This window comes from Hyla sarda, chromosome 5, assembly GCF_029499605.1.
Source record: "Hyla sarda isolate aHylSar1 chromosome 5, aHylSar1.hap1, whole genome shotgun sequence".
Classification (NCBI taxonomy): domain Eukaryota; kingdom Metazoa; phylum Chordata; class Amphibia; order Anura; family Hylidae; genus Hyla; species Hyla sarda.
Genome location: NC_079193.1, coordinates 288,962,362 through 288,989,868, shown reverse-complemented (window position 1 = coordinate 288,989,868; position 27,507 = coordinate 288,962,362). Strand labels below are relative to the sequence as shown.

Here is a 27,507-nt window from a genome sequence, read left to right as displayed (position 1 = left end):
TAAAGGTAAGGAGGAAAAAACTAACATGCAGAAACGGAAAACCCCCGGGTCCTTAAGGGGTTAACAGTTGGACAGAGGTTCTTTACATTTAAATTCTATTCCCCTTCTTCTCCAAATGTATCTTTGCTCATTCCGGCCAAAAAGTTCAATTTTAACCTCATCGGTCCACAGAACTTGTTTCCAAAATGCATCAGGCTTGTCAATATGTTCATTTGTAAAGTTCAAACGCTAATTTTTGTGGTGAGGACGTAGAAGAGGTTTTCTTCTGATGACTTCTGATGACTCTTCCATAAAGACCATATTTGTACAAGTATCTCTTTATATTGGAATAGTGTACCACAACTCCAGTGTCTGCCAGATCTTTCTGGAGGGATTGTGCAGTCAAACGTGGGTTTTGAATTGTTTTTCTCACAATCCTGCGAGCTGTTCTGTCTGATATTTTTCTTGGTCTTCCAGATCTGGCTTTAACTTCCACTGTTCCTGATGACTGCCATTTCTTAATTACATTCCGAACAGAAGATATTGACATCTGAAAACGTTTTGCTATCTTCTTATAGCCTTCTGCAGCTTTGTGAGCGTCAACTATTTTCAGTTTCAGATTTCTAGACAACTGCTTAGAAGAACCCATGGTGCTGATTGTTGGGGAAAGGTTAGATGAGTCTGGGCATTTAAAACCTTTGAGATTGACATCACCTGGTCTTCCCAGATGATGATTGAGAACAATCCATGACACTGGCAGGTTTCAGCTTTGCAAAGGGGGCAGTGCATGCTATAAATTCTGCAGGGTGCCAAAACTTTTGCAGACAACATTTTTTTTGTTTTCTGTTATTTTGAAAGTGTAAATGATGGAAATAAAATCTAACTTTTGTTGACATATTATAAAAATGTCTAAGAAGTAATTTGATGCCTTTTGGAGATTTTTCCATCTTTCCTTGGCTTCTTTATGCACATTAATACACATTTTTACCTGGGGTGCCCAAACTTTTGATCCCCACTGTACATGTATTAGGTGTTTTGTGGGACCTCTGGTTTTAATATGTTAAACAGTAGACATGAAAATAATAGAGCACTTCGAAATTCCGATCTTGACCACTTATTGGTGAACCTAAAAAGATTTGTAAGGAAACTGGACAGTATATAGAGAAGAATCTGTGTCCTGGGCAAACGAGCATTAAAAGTATTGGGCATTATAGTAGTCTGACTCAACCTATCAAACAGCAGAGTATACAGATAAAGCTGTGTACTGAACATATTTTATAGTATAAAAATGCTGAAGAGCATGGGCCTCAGAACTTACTGATCCTTGTAGAGATCAAAACCGGTGTTTCAAACACCAGTCCTGATAAAATGATAGCACAAGCTTAGACCTCACACACACATACTTCTTGTGTTCTGTTTTGGCCTCTGTGCTGTTATAGATGGAATTCCCCTAACAGGCAGTGGAAAGCGTTTTGCAGGGGAGAGGCCTAGTGGCCAACACTTCTAGGGCTTTTTCTATGGTAAGGACAGTTTTTTGTCATTTGAAGTGAAATGCAAATATGTTATAAAGCACATAGAGGGAATCAAATGAAGGGAATTTATTTGAAATGACCATTTAAGTAGTACTATGACCATTTAAAGGGGTACTTCCGAACGCTGGAGCCGGAAGCTTGTCAAGTTTCTTCCAAATGCTGAACAGCGGAGTACCTCTTTAAGTAATATTGTGACCATTTAAGTAGTACTCTCCTATTTAAATTCTGTCTACATGTATTCTGACATATAGTGAAATCTCTTTAAGACGACCACCCGCAATTGCAATAAAGAATGATCTTCCATGGAGGTGGTTTTCTGAAAGAACTACTGGAAAGTATATGGTGGGATGAAAATCTATCACACTAAATCTGGTCTGGAATAAGGGGGTGGTCTTCTCAGAGATGGTTTTTTTAAATGGTTTTACCTTACGTTTAATCAAATGAAAGAAATCTTCTGTTTTATTTGCAAAGCCGCAGAATCTCCTTGTCTTTATTAGCTCGTCATTGTTAGACTAGTGATGAGAAATTGTAGGAAGGATTATTGCGAGCTTTTAGCACTCTGTTCCCACCCAGGAAGCAGTGACTGGGGATAAATGCATGCGATTGTGTTATAAAATGTATCATCAAATAGTTAATCATGTATGTAATGGTATAAAGGATAAGAAGAACCTGCTTGATACTTACGAGCCATAAAGTTTGGATAAGCTGTCATCTCTGGTAAATCTATCACTGTTAGTGATGAATTTGACAATTCTCTTTCCATCTTTCAGGGTGATTGAGCAGTTGGGTGGGAAGCAGCTAGTAATGAACCACATGCATCATGAAGACCAACAGGTTCGCTACAATGCTTTGCTGGCAGTGCAGAAATTGATGGTCCATAATTGGTAAGTTACAGCTTGTGAATAATGTGGTTCTGAAAGTAATTCTGCTTAATGAGTTTTTCTAAAGGAGAACGCTGGAGAAAATGTTTATATGTGCCCGAGTTGCTGAAATAAAAATAATAAACTTTTGACTAACCTTCCGCTGGAGCCGCTGGAGTCTGTCTCCCATCCTCCAGCCCTGGTCTTCTTCTGGCTTTTGGTGCATGATGTGTCACAGTGTACTCACCTAATTGCCGGCTGCAGTAATGTCCAACCTACCTATGCCGGCGATTGGCTCAGCGGCAGTGTGATGTAACGGGCCTGGCCTTTTTTTTCTGGTGATAACTATGTCGTTTTTTCCCTATGTATATGGAATATTGTGTTCAACTTTGGGCACCTGCATATAAGAAGGACATGGCTGAAATGGAGTGAGTTCAGAGGATGGCGACCCAAGGGAATTTAAAGGAATGGGTTGACTGCAGTCGAAAGACATATTATCAAATATATATATCAAATAAATGAATTACAGTGTATGAGTGGAGAGTACAGATATCTTTCTACATTTAGGCCTGTAACAAGGAAACATTGGTTATGTCTAGTGTAAAGAAAATTTCACCATGATCATAGCTGGAGATTCTTTACTGTTAAAGCAGTCAGACCTTTGAACTTTCTGTTGACAGTGATAGAAATTCTGACCGGGGAAGGGGGTGCGTCCCTCCCTTGTGGTGGTGGGCGGTGATTGGTGTGTAAATCCCCATAGCAAACCTCTTCTAAACTGGGCGGTTCTCGAGACATGTGTCATCAGAGAGCACTTAGACAGAAAAGAACAACCTTAACTTCAGAAGCTCATATGTACTGAAAGGATTAAGATTTTTTTTAATAGAAGTAATTTACAAATCTGTTTAACTTTCTGGAGCCAGTTGATATATCAAAAAAAGATTTTTCCTGGATAACCCCTTTAAGTAATAGCCTGCTGAAGCCTAATGCAGTAAAAGAGTCAGATTTGATTGACAGCCAAGGAGTGAACAGCGTGCTCCTGCGCCCTTCACCTGGTTAAAACTCAGTGGGTTTTAGGACTGAGACTCTGTTCTAAAGTTTTGACATTAAGGAAAGACATGCCAAAAGTTTTTATAAATGACACAACAAAAGTTTTTACAAATGAAATTAATGCTTTCCTTTTGGTTCCTAAATGGTATTGCTTTATGTTGTTGCCTAGGTAACATGGGCATTGGTAAATACAGACAATATTTTTTAAATTTTTACTCTTATTTTACTTAAGATATACAAAAGAGCAAATACTTACTGAAGTGAGAGAATACAAAAAAAAAAAAAAAATACCGTATTTTTCGCCGTATAAGACGCACTTTTTCTTCCCCAAAACTGGGGGGGAAAAGTCGGTGCGTCTTATACGGCGAATATACCCCTATCGCGGCGGTCCCTGCGGCCATCAACGGCTGGGACTTGCGGCTAATACAGGACATCACCGATCGCGATGATGCCCTGTATTAACCCTTCAGACGCAGCGATCAAAGCTGACTTCCGCGTCTGAAGGGAAAGTGAAACTAAGCCGGCTGTTTGGGACCGCCACGATTTCACCGCGGCTGTCCCGAACAGCCCGACTGAATAGCCGGGTTAGTGCTTACAGGACACCGGGAGGGACCTTACCTGCCTCCTCGGTGTCTTCTCTGTTCAGGGATCCCCTGTTTGGCCGGCGCTGTCCTTCCTCGTCATCACGTCGTCGCGTACGTGCGTAACGACGTGATGGTGGCGACGGAGAGCGAGGATACCCGGCCGGCAGCAGAGACGTTCCGGAGCGACGGGGACACGACGACAGCGATGGAGCGACATCCAGGGCAGCGGTGACGGGTCCGGAGCGGCGGGGACACATGAGTATTACCTCCTATGCAGTGGTCTTCAATCTGCGGACCTCCAGATGTTGCAAAACTACAACTCCCAGCATGCCCGGACAGCCAACGGCTGTCCGGGCATGCTGGGAGTTGTAGTTTTGCAACATCTAGAGGTTCGCAGGTTGAAGACCACTATTGGGTTCAAAATCTTTATTTTTTTAGATTTTGCACCTATAAATTGAGTGCGTCTTATACGCCGGTGCGTCCTATAGGGCGAAAAATACGGTAGTTTTTATTACTTGTCCTTTTGAAGTTTTATACAAACGTAATGGCCTTTAGGGGCCTGCTTATATCATTTTGCATTAATACACAACTTAGACCTACATGACTAATTTTTTATCGTTTCCATTCTGGGGATCTGTGCACACGCCAGAACGTCGAGTACCTGGGTGATCTGAAATTCCTACAGAAGAGGTTGTGACTAGAGATGAGCGAAGTTACAGTAATTCTATTCGTCTCGAACTTCTCGGCTCAGCAGTTGCTGACTTTAGCCTGCATAAATGAGTTCAGCTTTCAGGTGCTCCGGTGGGCTGGAAAAGGTGGATACAGTCCTAGGAGAGAGTCTCCAGCCCACCGGAGCACCTGAAAGCTGAACTCATTTATGCAGGCTAAAGTCAGCAAACAGCAAGCGGTGAGGTTCCTGACCAATCGAATCACTGTAACTTCGCTCATCTCTAGTTGTGACACCCCAATGAGTCCCCAATGCTTAAAAAGTTTAGCAAATGTATGTGCACATATCTTCTTGACAGAGTAAACTGAATACAAAAGCCACACATCCATGTCATTTGAAGAGACATACATATTTAGGTTGTCAGCATTCTGATTGATTCCTACCAACAACATAGCTTGGAGAAATTTGAGTTAAAGGGGTTCTCCGGGGAACTGAATTTATCCCCATGTCCACAGTATATGCAATGTGTCTGACCACATATCCCCAAATCACCAGCTGAGGCGAGATATCGCTGGGTGTCCTATCAGTCAGACCCCTCACGAACAGACACTTATCCCCCTCCTGATAATGGAGAAGTTCAGTTCCCCTGAGAACCCCTTTAAGCTGATAAATTAGGGAACTTATTTGGGTGTCATTACCTCTTCTGTAGGGATTTTCCCATCACTCAGCTACTAATGTTCAGGCACCGGTCCCCAGAGAGGGAAAATTTGAAGAATTAGTCATGTTTGTCTAAGTAGTTGTTTCATCATTGATAGTAGAGATGAGCGAACTTACAGTAAATTCGATTCGTCACAAACTTCTCGGCTCGGCAGTTGATGACTTTTCCTGCATAAATTAGTTCAGCTTTCAGGTGCTCCCGTGGGCTGGAAAAGGTGGATACAGTCCTAGGAGACTCTTTCCTAGGAATGTATCCACCTTTTCCAGCCCACCGGAGCACCTGAAGGCTGAACTAATTTACGCAGGATAAGTCATCTCCTGCCGAGCTGAGAAGTTCGTGACGAATCGAATTTACTGTAAGTTCGCTCATCTCTAATCGATAGTTGTGTACAGCTACGTATGTGAAGCAGATTACTCGTAATATTATACAAAACCCTTCAATTAATTTGTTATTGAAGAAATTCTTCATTAACTCTACTCGGGTATGGTGGACTAAATAAATATGCATTGTTAAGAAAGGTTATATGTACTTGTTATTGAAGCCACTTTAAAATAAAGTTACATATGAGTATAATTTCGTCAGTCTGCATTTTAATGCTTAGTGAATAAATCCACAGAAGCCTCGGCCAGCCCTTAGGAAGTACTATATGGAATGGAATTTATTATCATTTCAAAAAGAAATCAGGGTTTTCATTTTTATTTTCTTTTATGGGTTTGAAATAAATTGAATTGAAGCAAACTTTAGGCAATACCTACCTGTGAGAGAATAATAATAAAAATGAGACTTTATACAAACTGCATGGAGACAGGGCAGCTTTATGTCTGCTCAGTGGAAATTCATTTATACCTCTGCTCGATAACCTTTATATAAATGATTATTTTTTTAATTTTTTTTGATAGGTTTGACTTTTTCTGTCAATATTGTATGGTTTAAGCTGTGTACACATTGGAGGCAGTAGGCACACTCCACCGCTGCTGTTTTTCAAGAGGTAGATATCATGCAGCTAGTGTATAGCGTGGATAGTGTTGCTTCCTATGTGATTGTAGCGAAGATTTTCGGATGTCCAGTGCTCTCTGTAGTGTTCTATATCATCCTGGAGAGTAGAATTTCCAAGCCACATGCTTTTTAGATAAAGTACACACACAAACACACATATATACACAAACACACATATATACACATACACACATATATACACATACACTCATTCATAGTATGAAGGACCATCAACAACTCATTCTATAATTTCCCTTTATTTTGAATTCTAAGAAAAGCCTAATACAATCTTCCTGTTCCGGAAGCAGCTGCCGGACATAGATGTTGGCCAATTCTTGTCCTTTATATTACCGTATTTTTCGCCGTATAAGATGCACTTTTTCTTATCCAAAACTGGGGGGGAAAAGTCGGTGCGTCTTATACGGCGAATACACCCCTATCGCGGCGGACCCTGCGGCCATCAACGGCCGGAACCCGCGGCTAATACAGGACATCACCGATCGCGGTGATGCCCTGTATTAACCCTTCAGACGTGGCGATCAAAGCTGACCGCCGCGTCTGAAGGGAAAGTGACACTAACCCGGCTGTTCAGTCGTGCTGTTGGGGACCGCCGCGATTTCACCGCGGCGGTCCCGAACAGCCTGACTGAATAGCTGGGTTAGTGCTTACAGGACACCGGGGGGGACCTTACCTGCCTCCTCGGTGTCTTCTCCGTTCAGGGATCCCCTGTATGGCCGGCGCTCTCCTTCCTCGTCATCACGTCGTCACGTACGTGCGTCGGCGTGCGTAACAATGTGATGGCGGCGACGGAGAGCGAGGATACCCGGCCGGCAGCTGAGACGTTCCGGAGCGACGGGGACACGGCGACAGCGATGGAGCGACATCCAGGGCAGCGGTGACGGGTCTGGAGCGGCGGGGACACGTGAGTATTACCTCCTATGCAGTGGTCTACAATCTGTGGACCTCCAGATGTTGCAAAACTACAACTCCCAGCATGCCCGGACAGCCAACGGCTGTCCGGGCATGCTGGGAGTTGTAGTTTTGCAACATCTGGAGGTCCGCAGGTTGAAGACCACTATTGGGTTCAAAATCTTTATTTTTTTTAGATTTTGCACCTATAAATTGGGTGCGTCTTATACGCCGGTGCATCCTATAGAGCGAAAAATACTGTAAGTGATTTTATACATTCCCATTTTACCTATTCTTTACAATTCATAGCATTTGGTAGTTTCTTTTGATCTGTTAACTAGCATTGCCCATTAAATAGAACTCCACAAGCTACCTACCTAAATGAGTTCTAAGCCATTGCATAAACTATAGCTATGTAGTCATGGAAAAGTATTAGTTGCTTAATAAATATTCCTGTTTTGCACAATTTTTAAGCTCTCCTAATGCATGCTACAGTGTGAACGTTCTTGTTGCCATGGCTCTGTCCAAGAATAAAGATCTCTATCATCATTCTTTTCTGTTGTTGTAAAAAATAACATCAGTATGCTTTCTAAACTTAACAAATGCAGTACTGATGATAAAAAGTATATAACATTGATATTCATTGATGTGCTATAATAGATATTGCTACCGAAGAGGAAAAATATAAGAAAGAAGCAGGGGCATTACTTTGCCGGTACAGTAAACCCCCGACATGCGATGGCCCCGACATATGATAAAATCGACATACGATGGCCTCTCAGAGTCCATCACATGTTGATGTCAGCATTGACATACGATGCTTTTATATGTCGGGGCCATCGCATTAACTGCCATCCGACAGCGCAAAATGCTTAAGCTGCTGTCGGATAGCAGTTTAAGCATCCCGGGCAGGTTCGCTTACCTATTCCCGCTGCTTTGGGTCCACTTCGCGATCCTCCGGCATCTTCTCCAGGGTCCGGGCCTTGCTTTCCGGCGTCGTTATTACGTCACTACGCACGCCGCGCCGGCACAGCAGCGTAATAACGTCACAAGAAAGCGAGGCCCGGACAACGGAGAAGATGCGCAAGACACCGGAGGATCGCGAAGAAGACACCGGAGCAGCGGGACAGCATCGGGAGCCCCTGGGACAGCATCGGGAGCGGTGAGGACCTGGTCCGGAGCGGTGGGGACAGGTGAGTACAGCTTCCTATACTTTACATTGCACGGATCCCTCAACATACGATGGATTCGACAAACGATGGGTCATTTGGAACGAATTACCATCGTATGTTGAGGGACCACTGTATTACTAATAAAATGAACAGGAGCAAATTAGGTAGACAAATAGAGGAGCACCTTAACTGGTTGTACTGCAGGCACGCAAACCTTTATATAATAAGGGTCTGTATATGGAGCCAGTTATAATGCATCAGAGGGTAAAGGTCAAAACAAAGGAAAATCGCTGGATCAATAGCGCAAATGTGGCAATGCATTTAAGAGGGGGCCGTAATATATAGTGGATTAAACTAATAAAAAAACACTTAACTAATATTTGCAGGAAGGACACGTATTGTAGCGTTTGCTCGGTACTTGCTGAGGAAGTACCTAGCAAATGGTATGAACCGTGTTGGCATTTACCCTTTATCCGCTGATAACAGACATTGCTTACATTCCCAAACTGAGGTGCCCCCCTCAATTTGGGAATGGAAGAGACGAAACCTATTTAATTGTGAAGACCATAATTATTCATTGTAGTCTGGCCTTGCTAGTGGGGTCTGACTAGAAACGGTTTGAGATATTCTGTCTGGTATACCTTTCCTGCATTCACAGAAATAGAAAATTTGGCAAAATTCTACAGTGAACAAAAAATGTTTGATCCCCTTCTGTTTTTTTTTTGTTTTCCCATTGACAAAGAAATGATCAGTATATCATTTTAATGTTGGGTTATTTGAACAGTAAGAGACAGAATAACAAGAAATTTCAGAAAACTACATTTCAAATAAATTATAATTTGGTTTGTATTTTATTCGGTGAAATAAGTATTTGATCCCCTATCAATCACCAAGATTTCTGGCTCCTGTGTGTCTTTTATACAGGTAACAAGCTGAGATTAGGAGCACTCTCTTAAAAGGAATTCTCCTAATCTCTGCTTGTAACCTGTATAAAAAACATTGGTCCACAGAAGCAACGAATCAATCAGATTCCAAAGACTATGGTTACACAATGGAATTTCCTTGCAGAATTTCGCACGAACAGTTCGCTGCAGCAGAGTCCCATTGATTTCAATAGGACTCTGCTGCACTGTGCACACAGTGGAATTTGCGTGGTAGAAAACCTTTTCTGAGAGGTCCTAGCGCCTTCGTGTCAGCCCTCTGCTGTCGGTGGAATGTCTGCACAGACATTTTCCATGCAGACATTCCAAACTCTCTACCATGGCCAAGACCAAAGATCTGTCCAAGGATGTCAGGGATAAGATTGTAGACCGACACAAGGCGGGAATTAGCTTCAAGACCATCGCCAAGCAGCCTGGCGAAAAGTTTACAACAGTTGGTACAATTAGACAAAATGAATGTCTATCTCCCTCATTCAGGGTTTCCAGGTAAGATCTCACCTCGTGGAGTTTCAATGATAATGAGAATGGTTAGGAATCATCCAAGGATCTCAAGACAACTGGGATCATAGTCACCAAGAAAACTATTGGTAACACACTACGCCATAAATTACTAAAATCCTGCTGCGCCCTCAAGGTCCCTCTTCTCAAGAAGGCACATGTTTATTCCTGTCTAAAGTTTGCAATGAACATGTGAACAAACTTCAGACAGACATGCACTTTGGGATGTTCTTTGGCAATCTTTAGATGTGCTTTTTTGAGCAGGGGGGCTTGTTTTCCACTTGTTTCCTTGGTGAATAAGACACATGGGAGTCAAAAATCTTGGTGATTCATAGGGGATCATATACTTCACTGAGTAAAATGTAAATTCATTCATAACTTGAAGTTTTTTTTAAACTTTTTTATTATTCTGTCTCTCACTGTTCAAATAAACCCAACATTTAAATTCTAGACTGATTATTTATTTGACCACTGACAAATAAATAAAATAAGCAGGGGATCAAATACTTTTTTTCATTTGATGTACAGTGACCCCCCCCCCCGACCTACGATGGCCCCGACATACGATCATTTCAACGTATGATTGCCTCTCAGAGACCATTGCATGTTGAAGGCAGCATCAACATATGATGCTTTTGTATGTCGGGGCCATCGCATAAACGGCTATCCGGCAGCGCAGACTGCTTCAGCTGCCACCGGATAGCCGTTTACGGTGCCCCGTGTGGTCCGCTGACGATCACTTACCTGTCCTTGGGGCTCCAGCGCGTCCTCTTCGGGATCCCCTGCATCGTCGGCGCTCTCCATCGGCGGCTGCGCACGCCATCCTGTCATCAAATAGGAGCGGCGTGTGTAACGACGCGATAGCGGCGACGGAGAGCGAGGATGCCGGGGAAGAAGAGGCCTTGCCGGAGCGTCGGGGGACACCCCAGGGATGCGGCGACAGCGATGGAAGGCGACATCCAGGGCAGCGGTGACGGTCCAGAGCGGCGGGGACACGTGAGTATAACCTCCAATACCAGTGGTCTTCAACCTGCAGACCTCCAGATGTTGCAAAACTACAACTCCCAGCATGCCCGGACAGCCGTTGGCTGTCCGGGCATGCTGGGTGTTGTAGTTTTGCAACATCTGGAGGTCCGCAGGTTGAAGACCACTGTCCTATACTTTACATTGCACGGATCCCTCAACATGCGATGGTTTCAACAAACGATGATCCATTTGGAAGGGATTACCATCGTATGTTGAGGGACCACTGTACTTTTTTTATTTTATAACTGACCACTTGCCTTTTTACATGGTCCGAGTATCAGGTAAAAGCATTCCTACAAACCCATGTTCAGCTGATTATCAGTCGGTGTAAAAGGGCTGTATAAGTGGCATTTAAATCCACGATATCAGTTATACTCACCCCCCCCCTTACCCCCCCTTGCCCCTCTCTTTTATTGCTCTGCACCTTAGTCTTTCCAGCTGGTAACATAAATTACACACTAAAGGAAAACCGGACACCTTACAATGTCTTTATTTAAATTACAACATACATATAAAATTCATTAAAAAGGAGGAAATGGACATGAGAAAAAGGGCAGCATACCTGGGACTATGATGTAGTACTGAGCAAAAAATGGCAATGTGTAATAATACTGTATGGGTCTGGTAACAGTGCATGAAATGATAAGTAATGTGCAGAGTCACTGGTAAATATACTGACCAGTATAAATAGGATAACGTGCAATTATCAAGTCTATGTGTAGTGATCCAGCCTTATGCAGAGTTACTGGCCAGTATACGGAAAATAAAGTGCAAATGCAAAAGGCTAAGTCTACGGACAATGCATAATACATAAAGTTAATACAAGAAAGTATAGCAGCAATACAGACGACGGCAGCGGTAATAAGAAGTAAGGAGTCCTGGGATGCCGCCACCCCAACACGTGTTATGGTCCTGCGACCTTCGCCCGGGGGTAACATTAATGCAGATCTACACATTCACCTGCAATTTATAGAATCTTGTGGAGTATCAGAGTAACATAAACATGGGGTATTAATATTTCCCCCATTTATTGTGAGATTATATATACAGTGATCCCTCAACTTACAATGGCCTCAACATACAATAGTTTCAACATACAATGGTCTTTTCTGGACCATTGTAAGTTGAAACCAGACTCAACATACAATGCTACAGACCAGTTCTGTGAAACGTGTCAATGGCCGGAAGAATCGACCAATCAGAATGGGCATTCACTGGTTAAACTCATGTTTTACTGAAGTGCATGCACTGACTGGTGTCTGGTAGCGCCCCCTACAGTACAGGGAGGTATTACATGTTCTGTACTCTTTACCCGTACCAGGGTTACCTGCTCCTTTTGGACACCAGGTGGGGGCGGCATCATGTTACTTTTTTAGGACATTGCATGTATTGTACAGGACCTCGAAGAAGATCCTGTACTCTACATAGACCAGTGTTTCCCAAGCAGGGTGCCCCCAGCCGTTGCAAAACTACAACTCCCAGCATGCCCGGACAGCCAAAGGCTGTCCGGGTATGCTGGGAGTTGTAGTTTTGCAACAGCTGGAGGCTCCCTGCTTGAGAAATACCGACATAGACAGTGATTTACAGCTCCCAGCAGATCTTTCTTTCTTTATATATAAGGATTTGCTTTATCTATATTAGTTATCTACTTATTTTCTTTAATCCTCACTTTTTCCTATTTTTTGATGACATTTTCGTGTCTTCAGAACCAATTACCAGGTTTCCATAGAGATATGGTCTCAACATACAATGGTTTCAACATACAATGGTCACCTGGCACCAATTAATATTGAGGGACCACTGTATATATATGTGTGTGTGTGTGTGTGTGTGTGTGTGTATATATATATATATACATACATACATACATACATACACACATACACACACACACACACACACACGCAGTCACATGATCACAACTGCCTTAGTGTTGAATTCAAAATGGTGGATTACGGGACCCCGTGTGACCTTTTTTGTATAGGGAAGAATTGAGGTCGCAGTAATTCTGAACGGTCATAACAGCTTATAATGTGAAACCCTGGATAAAAGATTGCAGAATGCTTGTTTATCCGTATATCAATCCCCTACACACACTTGTTCTAGAGAGAACAACGCTATAGGTAAACTCAATATTAAATAATTACCGTATTTGTAAGAAATGATTATTTTATACAGATGCAGGAAAACGCAAATGTTCTTAAAAATCCTATCCTGACTCTACATGTCATAGAATTTGGGAGACCTCTCCAGTTGCTCTTTATATGCAGTTTAGTGGGTCGCTGAGTGATTTCCAGGAGTGTCATCTGTTCTGCTCTCTATAGGTAACAGCTTTAAGAGGAACTTTTCAATATTAAACATGATACGTATATCAAAAGGAAAATTTTCTTTTTATAAATATAATTTTACTTTCAATACAAATGTACAATCTCAGCATAGAGGTGTAACGTGGATTAATGCACTAGAGCTTTTTTTTCTAGCATCCAAAAAATATTTTATCCCTTTTATCATTTTTCTGTTGTTTTTTTTTTTTTTACTCTTCCATCAACATAGCCATTTAAAGGGGTACTCCACTGGTAAGCATAATCTTTTAAATCAACCGATGACAGAAAGTTAAACAGATTTGTAAATTGCTTCTATTAAAAAATCTTAATCCTTCCAGTACTTCTCAGCTGCTGTATGCTCCACAGGAAGTGCTTTTCTTTTTTCTGTCTGACCACAGTGCTCTCTGCTGACACTCTGTCCGTGTCAGGAACTCTCCAGAGCAGGAGAGGTTTGCTATGGTGATTTGCTGCTGCTCTGCACAGTTCCTGACATGGACAGAGGTGTCAGCATAGAGCACTGTGGTCAGACAGAAAGGAAATTCAAAAAGAAAAGCACTTCCTGTTGAGCATACAGCAGCTGATAAGTACTGGAAGGATTAAGATTTTTAAATAGACTTCATTTACAAATCTGTTTAACTTTTTGGCACCAGTTGCCCCTTTAAGGGCTTTTTTGGGGTCCATGTAGTTTAATTTAGTAGTATTATTTAATGTATAATTTAATGTATAGCTAAAATATCAAAAATGTATTCTGGCTTTGTGTTGCTAAATTTTTGACACTTGTAACCCAAAACAATATTTTTCTTTGACTAGGTTGTGTGATAGTTTTTTATTTTTTGTACCTTTTTGAGTATAAACAACTTTGTCTGTCACATTTTTTTCCCCAATTAAGACATTATGTATTTTTTTAATCACTATGGTTTGTACAATACACAGCAATGTAGGGCATTGTGATTTTACCATTATTCTAATACAACCCCCCTTAGGGTGTTATAGAATTATTAACATGTAGGCAGGTCTGGAGGCCTTCACTAGGCCCTAGGCTGCTATGACAAATACTCTACAACCTGTAATCTGGTAACATAGAGAGTCCCCTCATGCTCTTCCACCCCTCAAAATTGTGCATATATTGTACAGCACGTGCCGGTGTGGTTTTGCCTTCACCGGTGATCGTGTCTTGGCTCCTGCCCCCTCTTGTCTTGGAAGGCATACTTCCGAGGTGTGCTGAGGGTGAACATGGAGCACCAGGAAGCAGAAGAGGGTAATACCTATAGAGTATTTTCTGCTGGCTTCTGCTTCAGCTGTGTGTCTTGTCCTGCATGACTCTCCCCTCCTCTATATGGAGCATACATTTTAGCAGTGACTGAAATTACTGTTGGTCGAGGAAATTCTCCTGTGTAGTCTAATAAATACATTTATCAGTCGATCTTTCCCATCAGATTAGATGTGTGGCATTTAGGACAGTGTTGTGTGAATATAGCTTTGTCCACTGAATCTAAACCTTAGGTTATCATAGGGTTGGGGTGTCAGAGATGACATTAGAAAGGGCCAAGACAAAAAGGATGTCCAGCACAAGATGTAAAAACTTGGAGATCTTTATTGGAAAAACTTCATATGGAAAAAGTAATGTCCACGCATTTTAGACCTCGTAGGGGGCCTTAGTCATGGCCGCATGGCCGCATGGCCGTAGGGGGTCAGCTGGCCGCATGCAACCCAGAGCCACCCTGTAATCACACTGATAGTATATTGTCAACACATCCACAACGCTTGTATAGGGGAGGCCATTTCAGGATCACTATGATTTTTCTTTGTCAGGTCTATTAATACAATGCTTTCTTGACACTGTTTTTACATGTATGTCATCTTCACTTTGTAGCAATGAAGGATTTCATTTTTTCTTACTAATTTTATCAAACTATAACAATGTAACATGACTTTACATTGGAGACCCATCTGCTAGATACAGTAGTGCGGGTTTGCTTCTGACCTTTTTTTTTATATGTGGTCAAGTGAAACTGGCATGCAGAGCTGTGAATTCAGACATTGAGCGCTAGCTGTTTTCAGCGGTACAGGAGAAGGGTCATTGCCTGATCTGGAGAGATCTCCTTAGAGACAATAAAGGCTTTGTGAATGTGGAAAATATACAGCCTACAGGAATCATAGAGGGACAAGAAATGTGAACAACCATGCCAAATTCCTAGGTTCACATCCCGATTTGTGCCCCTAAGGCGCAGATATGTCAGGAATCTGTCAAAATGAAATGCCAATGTATCGGTGCTTGGAGAGGCCCAGGTCCCATTAATTTCAAGGCTACGTTCAAGTAATTCTCCCAATGTTTCCCAGCTTTGTCTCGGACTGAAAAGTGCTGCAACCCAAGTTTCTCAGTCCAAGCCAAAACTTGTATACACTCGGAAAATGACCGAATATAGTCACTAGCTACATCATTGGATAGAATGGGTCCTGTGCCTACAATGTTACATTGGGATGCCATTTTGACAGTTTCCTTTGTGCCTTGGAGGCATTTATCATGATGTGAACCCAGCCTAATACTGAGCCTCCATTCAGTTCCCTATGTGTAGTCCAAATGTTCTCCAGGGACATGGTTGGGCCTTGCAATTCTTTATACCTAACAATAGACCAAGATAGGAGCTTTTTGAACAGTTTTGGATCTTTGGTAAGTTCAATTTTATTAATAAAGCAAATATTAGCAAGTTACAATCTTAAAGGGGTATTCCTGGCTAAAATATTTTAAGGTGTCTGATCGCACGGGGCCTGCTGCTGAGACCCCCGGCGATCTCCCTGCAGCACCTGCATTCTATGCGGGTGCTGAATCTCCAGTTTTGGAAACCTCCAGGTTTCCGGGACTGGGGACGTGATGTCACGCCATGCCCCCTCCATTCATGTCTATGTCACGCCCCCTCCCATAGACATGAATGGAGGGGGTGTGGCGTGATGTCACGTCCCCAGTCCCGGAAACCCGGAGTTTTCCGAAACTAGAGACGCACTCCCCGCGATCAGACATCTTATCCGCTATCCTTTGGATAAGGCATAAAATGTTTTTGCCCGGAATACCCCTTTAACCTTTTGAGTATCTATCCTATCTGATAAGTGTCTATCCTATCTAATTGTCTATGAAACTCTGGACTGCCACTTCCTTCCCCGCTAACCAACCACATGTCTGCAAAATACCAAATGCAAGTCGCATACTATTTCGGGTTGTTTCTATTTGTCATTTTGTCGCAAGAAAGTAAGGTCAGGTTTTAGGGTCCATCCTATCCGATTTTGCTCTGCTGTAATGATAGTCTATTTAAAGACCATCACGTCCTCTATATGCAAGCAGTTTGCATTGCACTTTGTGCTGTTTCTTTCCATTTCCCATTTCAAGAAAATAGTTAATACTGCGAGTACACAATAATTTGCCATTTCCTCAATCCTGCCGGCAAACTTACTTAAGAGCATGTGGTAAATGTGTTCTACTAGATGTCATGCACAAATAACCCTAATGGACAGTCATTTTTATAATGTGCTGCTTTACTGTGCTTACTGAGTAATAACAGATATCATAATGTGTAACAAATAACAAAGCCGATGAGCATGTTTCAATCCCCAAAAAAGTATTGGTTCTCGTTACTTATACCTCTTTTCATTTTGACAGACAACCCTAATTCTACTTGTCACTTAATAGCATATTAGCTAGAGGTTTGTCAAAGGTTGCTGATCATCTGCTTTTACACAATCTAGACTACGAGTGCATTTTTTCTTATTTCTTTTTTATATACCTTAATGTGTGGATGTGTGTTTGAATCCCCAAGGATCATCCATAAGCCATTAGGTATTATTTGAAGTCAATTATTTCGGAACTTTACATCCTGTGTCACTCATATCTGGGTTATTAGTTTGATGGAGCTGTCGCTCATGCTGCTTAGGAGTAAGAGAAGAATGTGTAATATATGTTCTATTTATTTGCTAGTTCTTGTTATACAATGTTTTGTGGCAAGGCTTTGGGAAATATACACTCCGTAATATTGGTCTATAGTTAGGAATTAGAAGAGAAGTTGTGTTTTATCTCATACTTGTACACTGCAGCTCTGTCTGCTCGGATTGGCTCCTGTGTGTAAGCACTTGCCCATCACAGTCTGATCTGTAAAATGGATAGTTTGTGTTTTTTATGGGAAATATGCATCTTTACAAAGCATGTAAACACACCTAGACATAAAACAAATTAAAGAAATGCATCATTATTTTCATGAAATTGGTTTCATATAAATATAAATCAATGGATAAAATAAGTAAAACTCTTCTGTACTCATTAAATTCGATTCTACAGCCCCATAATGGGAACAGAGTCCTCTTCACTTAGATGTAGAAAACACTTATAGAGCAGCAATTACTAAGAGCAGTGAGTGGCAAATCTATAGTGATAATTACATTCGGGGGTTGGGGGGGTCGGTCTATAGTTTGTTCCTTTTCTTTCCCTTATAAATCTATTCTGCACATGTTTCTCTTGTTTTTCTGTCTGCCTAAGCTTTATGACCAGTACAGTACACAAAGTTAGTATATATCTGTACATATTCCATTTCAGCTTTTGCAATTGTAAGAATATTTAGAGTGCTGGAAAATATGTATGGGGTTTGTTAATGATCCATATCCTAAAATCAATAGACAATCTTAGCGGGCCATTATGGCATCAAATCTGCTGCAGATGCATGATAAAATTACACACCAAAATGACATGAAAATCAACTGATCACAGAGTATCCCTTTGTTAAGCCCCGGGGATTAACTGTAAATTTTAGGGAAAACCTGGCACATTGTTCAGTGTTTCTACACCCCTACCACCATTGGCAATAATGCTGGTTGACCAACTATGTATCTAGTTGGTCAACAAGTAGTCACACAAGCACACCACCACTCCATTTACAGGGCCATTTGGGGGGGACTCCATTTTTGAGATTGCTGGAGGTCCCAGCGGTGGTACCCCCAGAGATCTTAGATTTATCACTTGTGGATAAGGTCATACAGGAGTTGGGCCATCAACAGAATTTAAGAATTTCACAAAGCCCTTTCAAATCAGTAGGTTGTCTTAGTAATATAGGTTAGGTCAACAAGAGCAAATGTTTCTTCCTGTAACCACTGCCCATGAGATAAGAAACCTGAAAACAGCATCTGGTCTATTTAATTAACTTAATGGGATTTTTTTTGCCTTCCTCTGGATCAACACAGTAGAGTTATAGGTTAAATTTAATGCTCACCAGTGATGTCAATGTACAGTGTATGAACAATTGCATTTCTATTTGCTGTTTGATGAAATCACCATTTTCCAGATCTGTCAGTGGAAATGTTGTATGTCTATCCGCAGACTGCATTATATTTGTGCCGTAAAACTGTTGATGGACCTGATTATAGCACGGGCTTATTAATAAGATGTCATTGCTGTTTGATGGAAGATGCCCCATGGCTTATAACACGAACACAGGGGAGATACTTTCTTAAATACAGATACCTACATCTTGTTTTCTGCTTTGTATCTTTCTGCTTATACAGAGATTCTCTGTGTTCTGTAAATGACAGTGTTGGTCACTGCGTTGCTTGGGTTCTAGTATTGTAATAGAGAGCACTGTTCTGATGGAGCCTCATCTAAAAGGAACTCATGGTGTTTTTGACATAAAGTAAAAAGTAATTTGATTAGTATGACAAGTATTTTTTTTATTTGTTAGGTAAGGGTATTTCATGGGTCGGGGGTCAGCGCAAGCAAATATTGTATATTAGCAAGCTCCATTACATGCAGTTACATAATAAACTTTAAATAATAACTATGAGATAGCAAATTCCCAAAGGCTCCTGTGCAACGAGTCCCTCAAGTAGACACCATTGTAACGTGACCTCTCCAAGCAAACTGTAGACTGCATTGAACAGGTTTCAGTGGGAATTATGAAAGGTATGATTCCCTTCCCCATCTACAGATCACGTATACTTATGGCAAGAGATACTTTATTGATCGGTATATTAGATAATTCTGAGGGAGTGAGCCACACAAAGCAGAGCTAGTGAAAGAAGAAAATTGCACTTCATTCCTCCTAAAACACTGTTCAGTGCAATTTCCGCAATTCTAATAGAGCAGCTACACAGAGTGGCTTTGGAGGCAGCATGACCACATATTACATGGTCCTCCATTCATTTAAGTGGACACTGTGTAATGCTACATTTTTTCTGTAGGGGCCACTGCTAGATAAAAAAATATTTAGCCTCTTTAACCCCTTAAGGACTGAGCCCTTTTTCGCAATTCTGACCACCGTAACTTTAAGCGTTAATAACTCTAAAACGCTTTTACCGAATATTCTGATTCTGAGATTGTTTTTTCGTGGCATATTCTACTTTATTTTGGTGGTAAATTTTCGGCGTTACTTGCATCCTTTCTTGGTGAAAAATTCCCAAATTTCATGAAAATTAAGCATTTTTATAACTTTGAAGCTCTCTACTTGTAAGGAAAATGGATATTCCCAATACATTTTATTTTTATTCACAAATACAATATGTCCACTTTATGTTGGCATCATAAAATGGACATATTTTTACTTTTTGAAAAAATTAGAGGGCTTCAAAGTAAAGCAGCAGTTTTCAAAAATTTCATGAAAATTGCAAAATCTGAAGGGACAGATGTTACAGAACTACAGCTTCCAGCATGCCTGGGTGGTCTAGGCATGCTGAGAGTTGTAGTTTGGCAACATCTGGAGGGCTACCGTTTGTGCACCACTGTAACCCTCCAGATGTTGCAAAACTACAACTCCCAGCATGCCCAGACAGCCTTTGCCATTTCCCCCCCCCCCCCCACCGCCGATTCCCTACATGAGCCGTGATCTCCGGTAGATGTCTGCGATGATCACCGGGCCCCACGCATCTGATCCTCAGGTAAAGGCCTCCATCTTCAACCGACATCCAGGGGGGGGGCAGAATGGGGGTTTCCATGGCAACCCCCTGTCCTGCGCTGCCATTGGTCAGAACACAGTTCTGACTAATGGCAGGGGATAGGAGGAGATCGCAGCACTGCGACCTCACTCCTTTCCCTTCCGCTGATCGGGGCTGTCACTGACAACTCCGATCATCCCTATTTTCCGGGTGATCGGGTCACCAGAGACCCGATCAGCCCGGAATTGGAGAAAATCGCATGTCTGAACTGACATGCGATTTTCTCCGATCGCCGACATGGACTCCGATCTCAGGACCCCCCTGGGCGATGTTCCGGGGTGCCTGCTGAATGATTTCAGCAGGCATCCCGATCCGGTCCCCAACCGGCTAGCGGCGGGGACCGGAATTCCCACGAGTGTATCCATACGCCCTGTGTCCTTAACTGGTTAAAGCGTGCTTGTCAGGTCAGGGACTTTTCAGGATAAGCTCCCCTTTGTGGGTGTACATGAAGATCAGCATTATTTCTGGCCATTGTATATGTCATTTTTCAGTAGATTTCTGCTCTGCAGGTGTAGTGAAGTTTTCTGTGTGACCATAGAAAACTGTGAGATGTTGCTGATTCGCTGAACTGCAGCACACCTTCTCTCTATTTGCTGTGCCGCCGCCACGCTGATCTTCTATCTTGCAGAAAACTTAAAGGGGTACTCCACTGGCCAGCATTTTAAAGTAAATGTTCCGAACACTGTTTTTGCGCTGCAGGGATTGGCCACGCTCCTCGTGACATCATGGTCACACCCCCTCAATGCAATTTAATGGGAGGGGTCGTGACTTGCATTGAGGAGACGTGGCAGTGATGTCACGAGGGGGCGTGGATGATGCCCGCAGCACGAAAAATTCCAAATGATGGCCAGTGGAGTACCCCTTTAAGAGCGCATATAGCGGGGAAGAGGGCACTGATGGCCGGCTGCGTTTTCTACAATTTTGCCAAAAACTTAGCAGAGTGCTGAGCAGAAACTGGCTGTCGGTGCCCTCCTCTTCCTCTTTCATTCAGTGTTCAATATGTGCATTAAGTAGTCGGTCCTGGTTCGCAACTTCACCAACTCTAAAGTGTCCATGGGCTATAGCCTATATAAACTGCAGTATTTCACAGATAACAAACGTGGCATCACTCATGGTTAGAAGTTTTCATTCTTCATCTTTATTTTTTCGTTTTTGTAGTTTTGCTTTAAAATAGATGTTACAAGAGATCTTGCATCGATGCACGTAGCAGGTTAGCAGTGGTCTTACAGGCTCTCCTCTTCCTCAATGTGTGCGCTCTACGAGATGGAAGTTAAGCTGGCATCAGAAATGGGAGAGAGAAGGTTTTCTACGATTTCCCAGAAAAATTTATAATACTGGCATTATCTCTAATTTGCAGTTCTCCCAGAGCTGGTAGGTAGAGCTTCCCCCTCCATAGATAAAGGAGAATTTCAGCCAAAATGTACTTAACCCCTAGCCAGAGGATAGTAGTCGATTGCGGGTGGGGAAGTGATGGTCGGACTGTCTGACCGCTGGGACCTCTCCACGATATCCGAACCAGATACTCTCTCGGTAAGGAGCTCTTGTCGTCTACCGGTAGATGGCACACACTCCATTCCTTTCTATGGGAACGCCGATAATGCCCGAGTGTTGTCCTCAGGTCTCTTCGGCGCTCCCATAGAAATTAATGGAGCACGTGCAGTCTGCAGCACGGGCTCCTCACTGAGAGTCGGGGCCCATTCCGGATATCAGACCTCCCACGATCAGCTACTTATCCCCTATCCTTTGTATAGGGGATAAGTAAAATTTTTGCTGGAGTTTTCCTTTAAGCATCCAATTGTATTAAAGGGGTTATCCAGGAATAGAAAAACACAACTATTTCTTTCAAAAACAGCTCCACGTCTGTCTCCAGGTTAGGTGTGGTTTTACAACTTGGCTCCATTCACTTCAATGGAACTGAGCTGCAGAACCACATCCAACCTGGAGACAGACGGTGAGCGGTTTTTGACAAAATTAGCACAAGCACAGTGCTCTCTGCTAACATATCTGTCCATATTAAGAACTGTCCAGAGTAGGAGAAAATCCCCATAGCAAACATATGCTGCTCTGGTCAGTTCCTAAAATAGACAGAGATGTCAGCAGAGAGCACTGTGCTCGTGATTCAGCAGAGAGCACTGTGTTCCAAAAAGAAAAGAATTTCCTCTGTAGTATTCAGCAGCTAATAAGTACTGGAAGGATTAAGATTTTTTTAATAGAAGTAATTTGCAAATCTTTTTAACTTTCACGCACCAGTTGATTTAAAAAAAAAAAAAAAAAAATGTTTTCCACCGGAGTACCCCTTTAACGACGCAGGACCTAAAAGTACGTCCTGGTGAGCTGGTACTTAACGCACCAGGACGTACATTTATGTCCTATGCATAACCGCGAGCATCGGAACGATGCTCGTGTCATGCACGGCAGGTCCCGGCTGCTGATAGCAGCCAGGGACCTGCCCGTAATGGCGGATATCCGCGATCGCGCAGATGTCTGCCATTAAAGGGGTACTCCGGTGAAAACCTTTTTTTTTTTCAATCAACTGGTGGCAGAAAGTTAAACATATTTGTAAATTACTTCTATTAAAACATCTTAATCCTTCCTGTACTCATTAGCTGCTGAATACTACAGAGGAAATGTATTTTCTTTTTGGAATGCTCTCTGATGACATCACGACCACAGTTCTCTCTGCTGATGTTATTATAATAATAACACTTTATTTATTGTTGTCCTTAGTGGGATTTGAACCCAAGTCCCCAGCACTTGCAGTGCTAACCACTGAGCCACCATGCTGCCCTTAGCATACATCTGCTATGCATGGTTGCTAAAATGGACAGAGATGTCAGCAGAGAGCACTGTGCTCGTGATGTCATCAGTGTCCCAAAAAGAAAGGAATTTCCTCTGTAGCATTCAGCAGCTAATAAGTACTGGAAGGATTAAGATTTTTTTAATAGAAGTAATTTACAAATATGTTTAACTTTCTGCCACCAGTTGATTTAAAAGAAAAAAGGTTTTTACCGGAGTGCCCCTTTAACCCCTCAGATGCCGTGATTAATACAGATCACTGCATCTGCAGCATCGCGGTACTTTGGTTATCCAGCATGGCAGCCGGAGGTCCCCTCACCGGCCTCCACTGCCTTCCTCGGGTCTTCTGCTCTGGTCTGCGATCGAGCATACCAGAGCAGAAAATGACTGATAATACTGATCTGTGCTATGTCCTATGCATAGCACTGAACATTATTAGCAATCGAATGATTGCCATAAATAGTCCCCAATGGGGACTATTAAAGTGTAAAAATAAAAGTAAAAAAAGTATAAAAAATTTGAAAAACCCCCTCCCCAATAAAAACAAATTGTCCCATTTTCCCTATTTCACCCCCAAAAAGTGTAAAAAATTTAATAAAAAATGTTATATACATATTTGGTATCGCCGCTTGTGTAAATATCCCAACTATAAAAATAAAATGTTAATGATACCGTATGGTGAACGGCGTGAACGTAAAAAAAAACTATTGTCCAAAATAGCTGCTTTTTTAGAACATTTTATTCTCATAAAAAATTTATAAAAAAAGAATTAAGTTTTATACAAGCAAATATAGTATCAATTAAAAGTGCAGATCATGGCGCAAAAAATGAGCCCTCATACCGCCGCTTATACGGAAAAATGAAAAAGTTACAGGCCTTCAAAATAGGGGGATTTTAAACGTATTCATTTGGTTAAACAGTTTGCGATTTTTTAAGCGCAACAGTAATAGAAAAGTAGGTTATCATGAGTATCATTTAATCGTATTGACCAAAAGAATAAAGAACACATGTCATTTTTACCGTAAATTGTACGGCGTGAAAACAAAACCTTTTTAATTTCCCACACAAATAGTATTTTTTTGGTTGCGCCATACATTTAATGGTAAAGTGAGTGATGGCATTATAACGGACAACTGGTCGCGCAAAAAACAAGCCCTCATACTAGTCTGTGGATGAAAATATAAAAGAGTTATGATTTTTTGAAGGTGAGGAGGAAAAAACTAAAACGTAAAAATAAAATGGAGTCCTTAAGGGGTTACAGGGGTACTCCCCTGGAAAACATATTTTATAATTTTTTTTTTTATCAACTGGTGTCAGAAAGTTAAACAGATTTGTGAATTACTTCTATTTAAAAATCTTTTTGAATTTCCTTTCTGTCTGACCACAGTGCTCTCTGTTGATACCTCTGTCCATGTCAGGAACTGTCCAGAGCAGGAGAGGTTTGCTCCTACTCCTCTACAGTTCCTAAAATGGACAGAGGTGTCAGCCGAGAGCACTGTGATCAGACAGAAAGGAAATGCAGAAAGAAAAGAACTTCCTCTGGAACATACAGCAGCTGATAAGTACTGGAAGGGTTAAGATTTTTTTATTTTTTTTTTATTTTTTTAATTTAATAGATTTTTTTATTATTATTACAAATTTCACATACAGAATATAATAGACAAAAATATTCTGGCACTTAATGACATACATTTTTTCCCAGTGGAGTACCCCTTTAACAGCTAATTGCCAGGACCATCATATACAGCTAAGAACTAGGCATTTAGACTAGGGCTCGTCTCAGTGCTATCCTTACTAACTCTTTAACATTTAAACTATCTATATACATAAAACTCAACGTGTGTGTGTGTGTGTGTGTGTGTGTGTGTGTGTGTATGTATGTGTGTGTGTATGTTCCAGCATTACGTCCAAACGGCTAACGATATTAACATGAAACTTGGCACACATGTTACTCATATGTCAACAACAAACATAGGATAGGTGATTTAACCCTTACTCACCTCCATTTGCCAGGGGCGGGGTTTATGTTTAAAGTCCTATACAAGTCAATGGGAAATATGTTACTGCATAACTTCCAAACGGCTGGAGATATTTTGATAATACTTGGTCACATGTTACTGATATGTCCACTTAAAATATAGGATAGTTAATTTAACCCTTAACTACCCCCATTTGTGAGGGTTGGGGGTTTTGTTTAAAGTCCCATGCAAATCAATGGAAAATGTATGTTCCCACATAACTTATGTACGGCTGGAGATATTTCAATACCTGGTACACATCTTACAGGTCGGGATAGGAGGTCGGGATAGGAGGTCGGGATAGGAGGACGGGATGGTCTGGATAGGAGGTCTAGTTAGGAGGTCGGGATATGAGGACTGGATAGGAGGACCGGGATAGGAGGTCGAGATAGGAGGACGGGATAGGAGGTCGGGATAGGAGGACGGGATATGAAGTCAAAAGCTTCCTCCTTTTGTTTATTTTCCTCCCCAACAAGGATTAGGAAGGAAAAACCGGGCAACGCCGGGTACTCAGCTAGTTTATAATAAAATTAGGTTATTGGAAATAAATTCATTGTAAATTAGAAATAATATAGTATAGTGGCTATTTCTAAAATGTTGGAATTTTAAATAATAAATATGTAAGTTCTGGAATGACTTCTGTTGGTTGCGGTTGTATATGTTCCATTGCTTGGATAACTAATGTATTTATATTTCATGTCTTTTAGGGAATATCTGGGAAAACAGCTGCAATCAGAACAACCCCCAGCAGTGACAGCCAGAAGTTAAATATATCATTGATGTGCGGGCGCGTACACGCTTTGCTACTGTATCTCCAATCCATATTATCTTGTTTGGTTGTTTTTTTTATTTTTATTTCTGTGTTGTTTGTACTCCTTGCCCACTAAAATCCATGTTTTAATGAAGTATAAATGTGAAACAGTTTTTCATGTGTTGCAATTCACCACGACATGGTATCTGAAAGGACTACGCGGCGGTTTTAGCAGGCTTTAGGTACGGAATTGAAGAGGAGTGATCAGTATGTAGTCTGGCTAATTTATTACATAAAAATACAATTAAATGATACATTCCGAAAACTATCCTGTCTGCTTTGTACTTTTCATTTGTCTATATCGGTGGTCTCCAAACTGTGGCTCTCCAGATGTTGAAAAACTACAACTCCCAGCATGCCCGGACAGCCAACGGCTGTCCGGGCATGCTGGGAATTGCAGTTTTGCAACATTTGGAGGGCCACAGTTTGGAGACCATTGGTCTGTATAATTGCATCCCAGCCCAACCACGGATCTGTCATCTATGAAGCTGTAAGTTTCGGTCATTACACCCACAGTTGGACTGTGACCAAAATTCACCAGTATTATGTCCATGTAAATTTGGCCATATAGTAGGGCTCATAATTTACCTTCACTAACTGCATATAATAACTGGGCAAATTTCATTGGAGTGTGGAAGAATATTAGGGGGGGAATTTATCATAGTCTATAGAGCTATTTTTTTGTGTATATTTGTCTCACAGTTGGTACTGCAAAGCATCTTCAGGCAATTTTTATAAGACTTTTTGTTTTACACTTTTTTTTTTTTTTTTACAAGTGTGTACAGACCACCTGTTAAAGGCGTACTACGGTGGAAAACTTTTTTTTCTTAATCAACTGGTGCCAGAAAGTTAAACAGATTTGTAAATTACTTCTATTAAAAAATCCACAGTGCTCTCTGCTGACCTATGCTGTTCATTTTAGGAACTGTCCAGAGCAGGAGGAAATCCCCATAGCAAACATATGCTGCTCTGCACAGTTCCTAAAATGGACAGCAAAGGTCAGCAGAGAGCACTGTGGTCGTGACAGAAGAGAAATTCAAAAAGATAAAGATTTCCTCTGTAGTATACAGGCCCTAAAAAGTACTGGGAGGATTAAGATTTTTTAATAGAAGTCATTTACAAATCTGTTTAACTTTCTGGCACCAGTTGATTTTAAAAAAAATAATAAGTTTTCCACGGAAGTACCCTTTAAAGTGTACTTTTCAGAGCCAACAAAATTTTTTTTTTTTAAATATATGACTCAGTACCTAATTCTGACCATGTACATGTAATTTTTATGTGTCCAGCACCTTTATTTATTAATTTATTACACTTTTAATTTAGCTCACTAGTCTAAATTCCTCTCAAAGGGAGGGGGCGTGGCCTCACTGTGCAGGTCTCCGCCCCCTCCCTTAGTATGCTGTCTGCTCACATCTCCCCTAGCATTTGCAAAACTACAATTCCTTCTTGTCCTCACTGACTGTAGCGGGACACAAGCTGACAGTGGGAGGTTTTTCCTCTATCTGTGAACACTGCGCTCACAGCTGTCAATCAAGGAAGTGTGTCCATGACATAGGTGATTATGCATGGACACAGCAGGACTAGTATGTGTCCAAGCAGGCAGGGGGGGGCAGTTGTTTGAATGGCTTTTACAGTATGAAATACTGAACATTTTCAAATGAAAGCA

The 27,507-nt window shown here is 41.5% G+C and overlaps 1 protein-coding gene across 1 annotated transcript in view; it reads left to right on the top strand.

Moving 5' to 3' along the window:
• The window catches only part of ATP6V1H (ATPase H+ transporting V1 subunit H), a 128,083-nt gene extending 101,976 nt beyond the window's left edge, over positions 1 to 26,107 (top strand). The window contains exons 14-15 of the mRNA XM_056521916.1: positions 2,282 to 2,395; positions 25,738 to 26,107. Of these exons, the coding sequence (XP_056377891.1) occupies positions 2,282 to 2,395; positions 25,738 to 25,798 (175 nt within the window). The 3' untranslated portion in view covers positions 25,799 to 26,107. The remainder of the gene's footprint in view (positions 1 to 2,281; positions 2,396 to 25,737) is intronic.
• Positions 26,108 to 27,507: the final 1,400 nt, after the last annotated feature.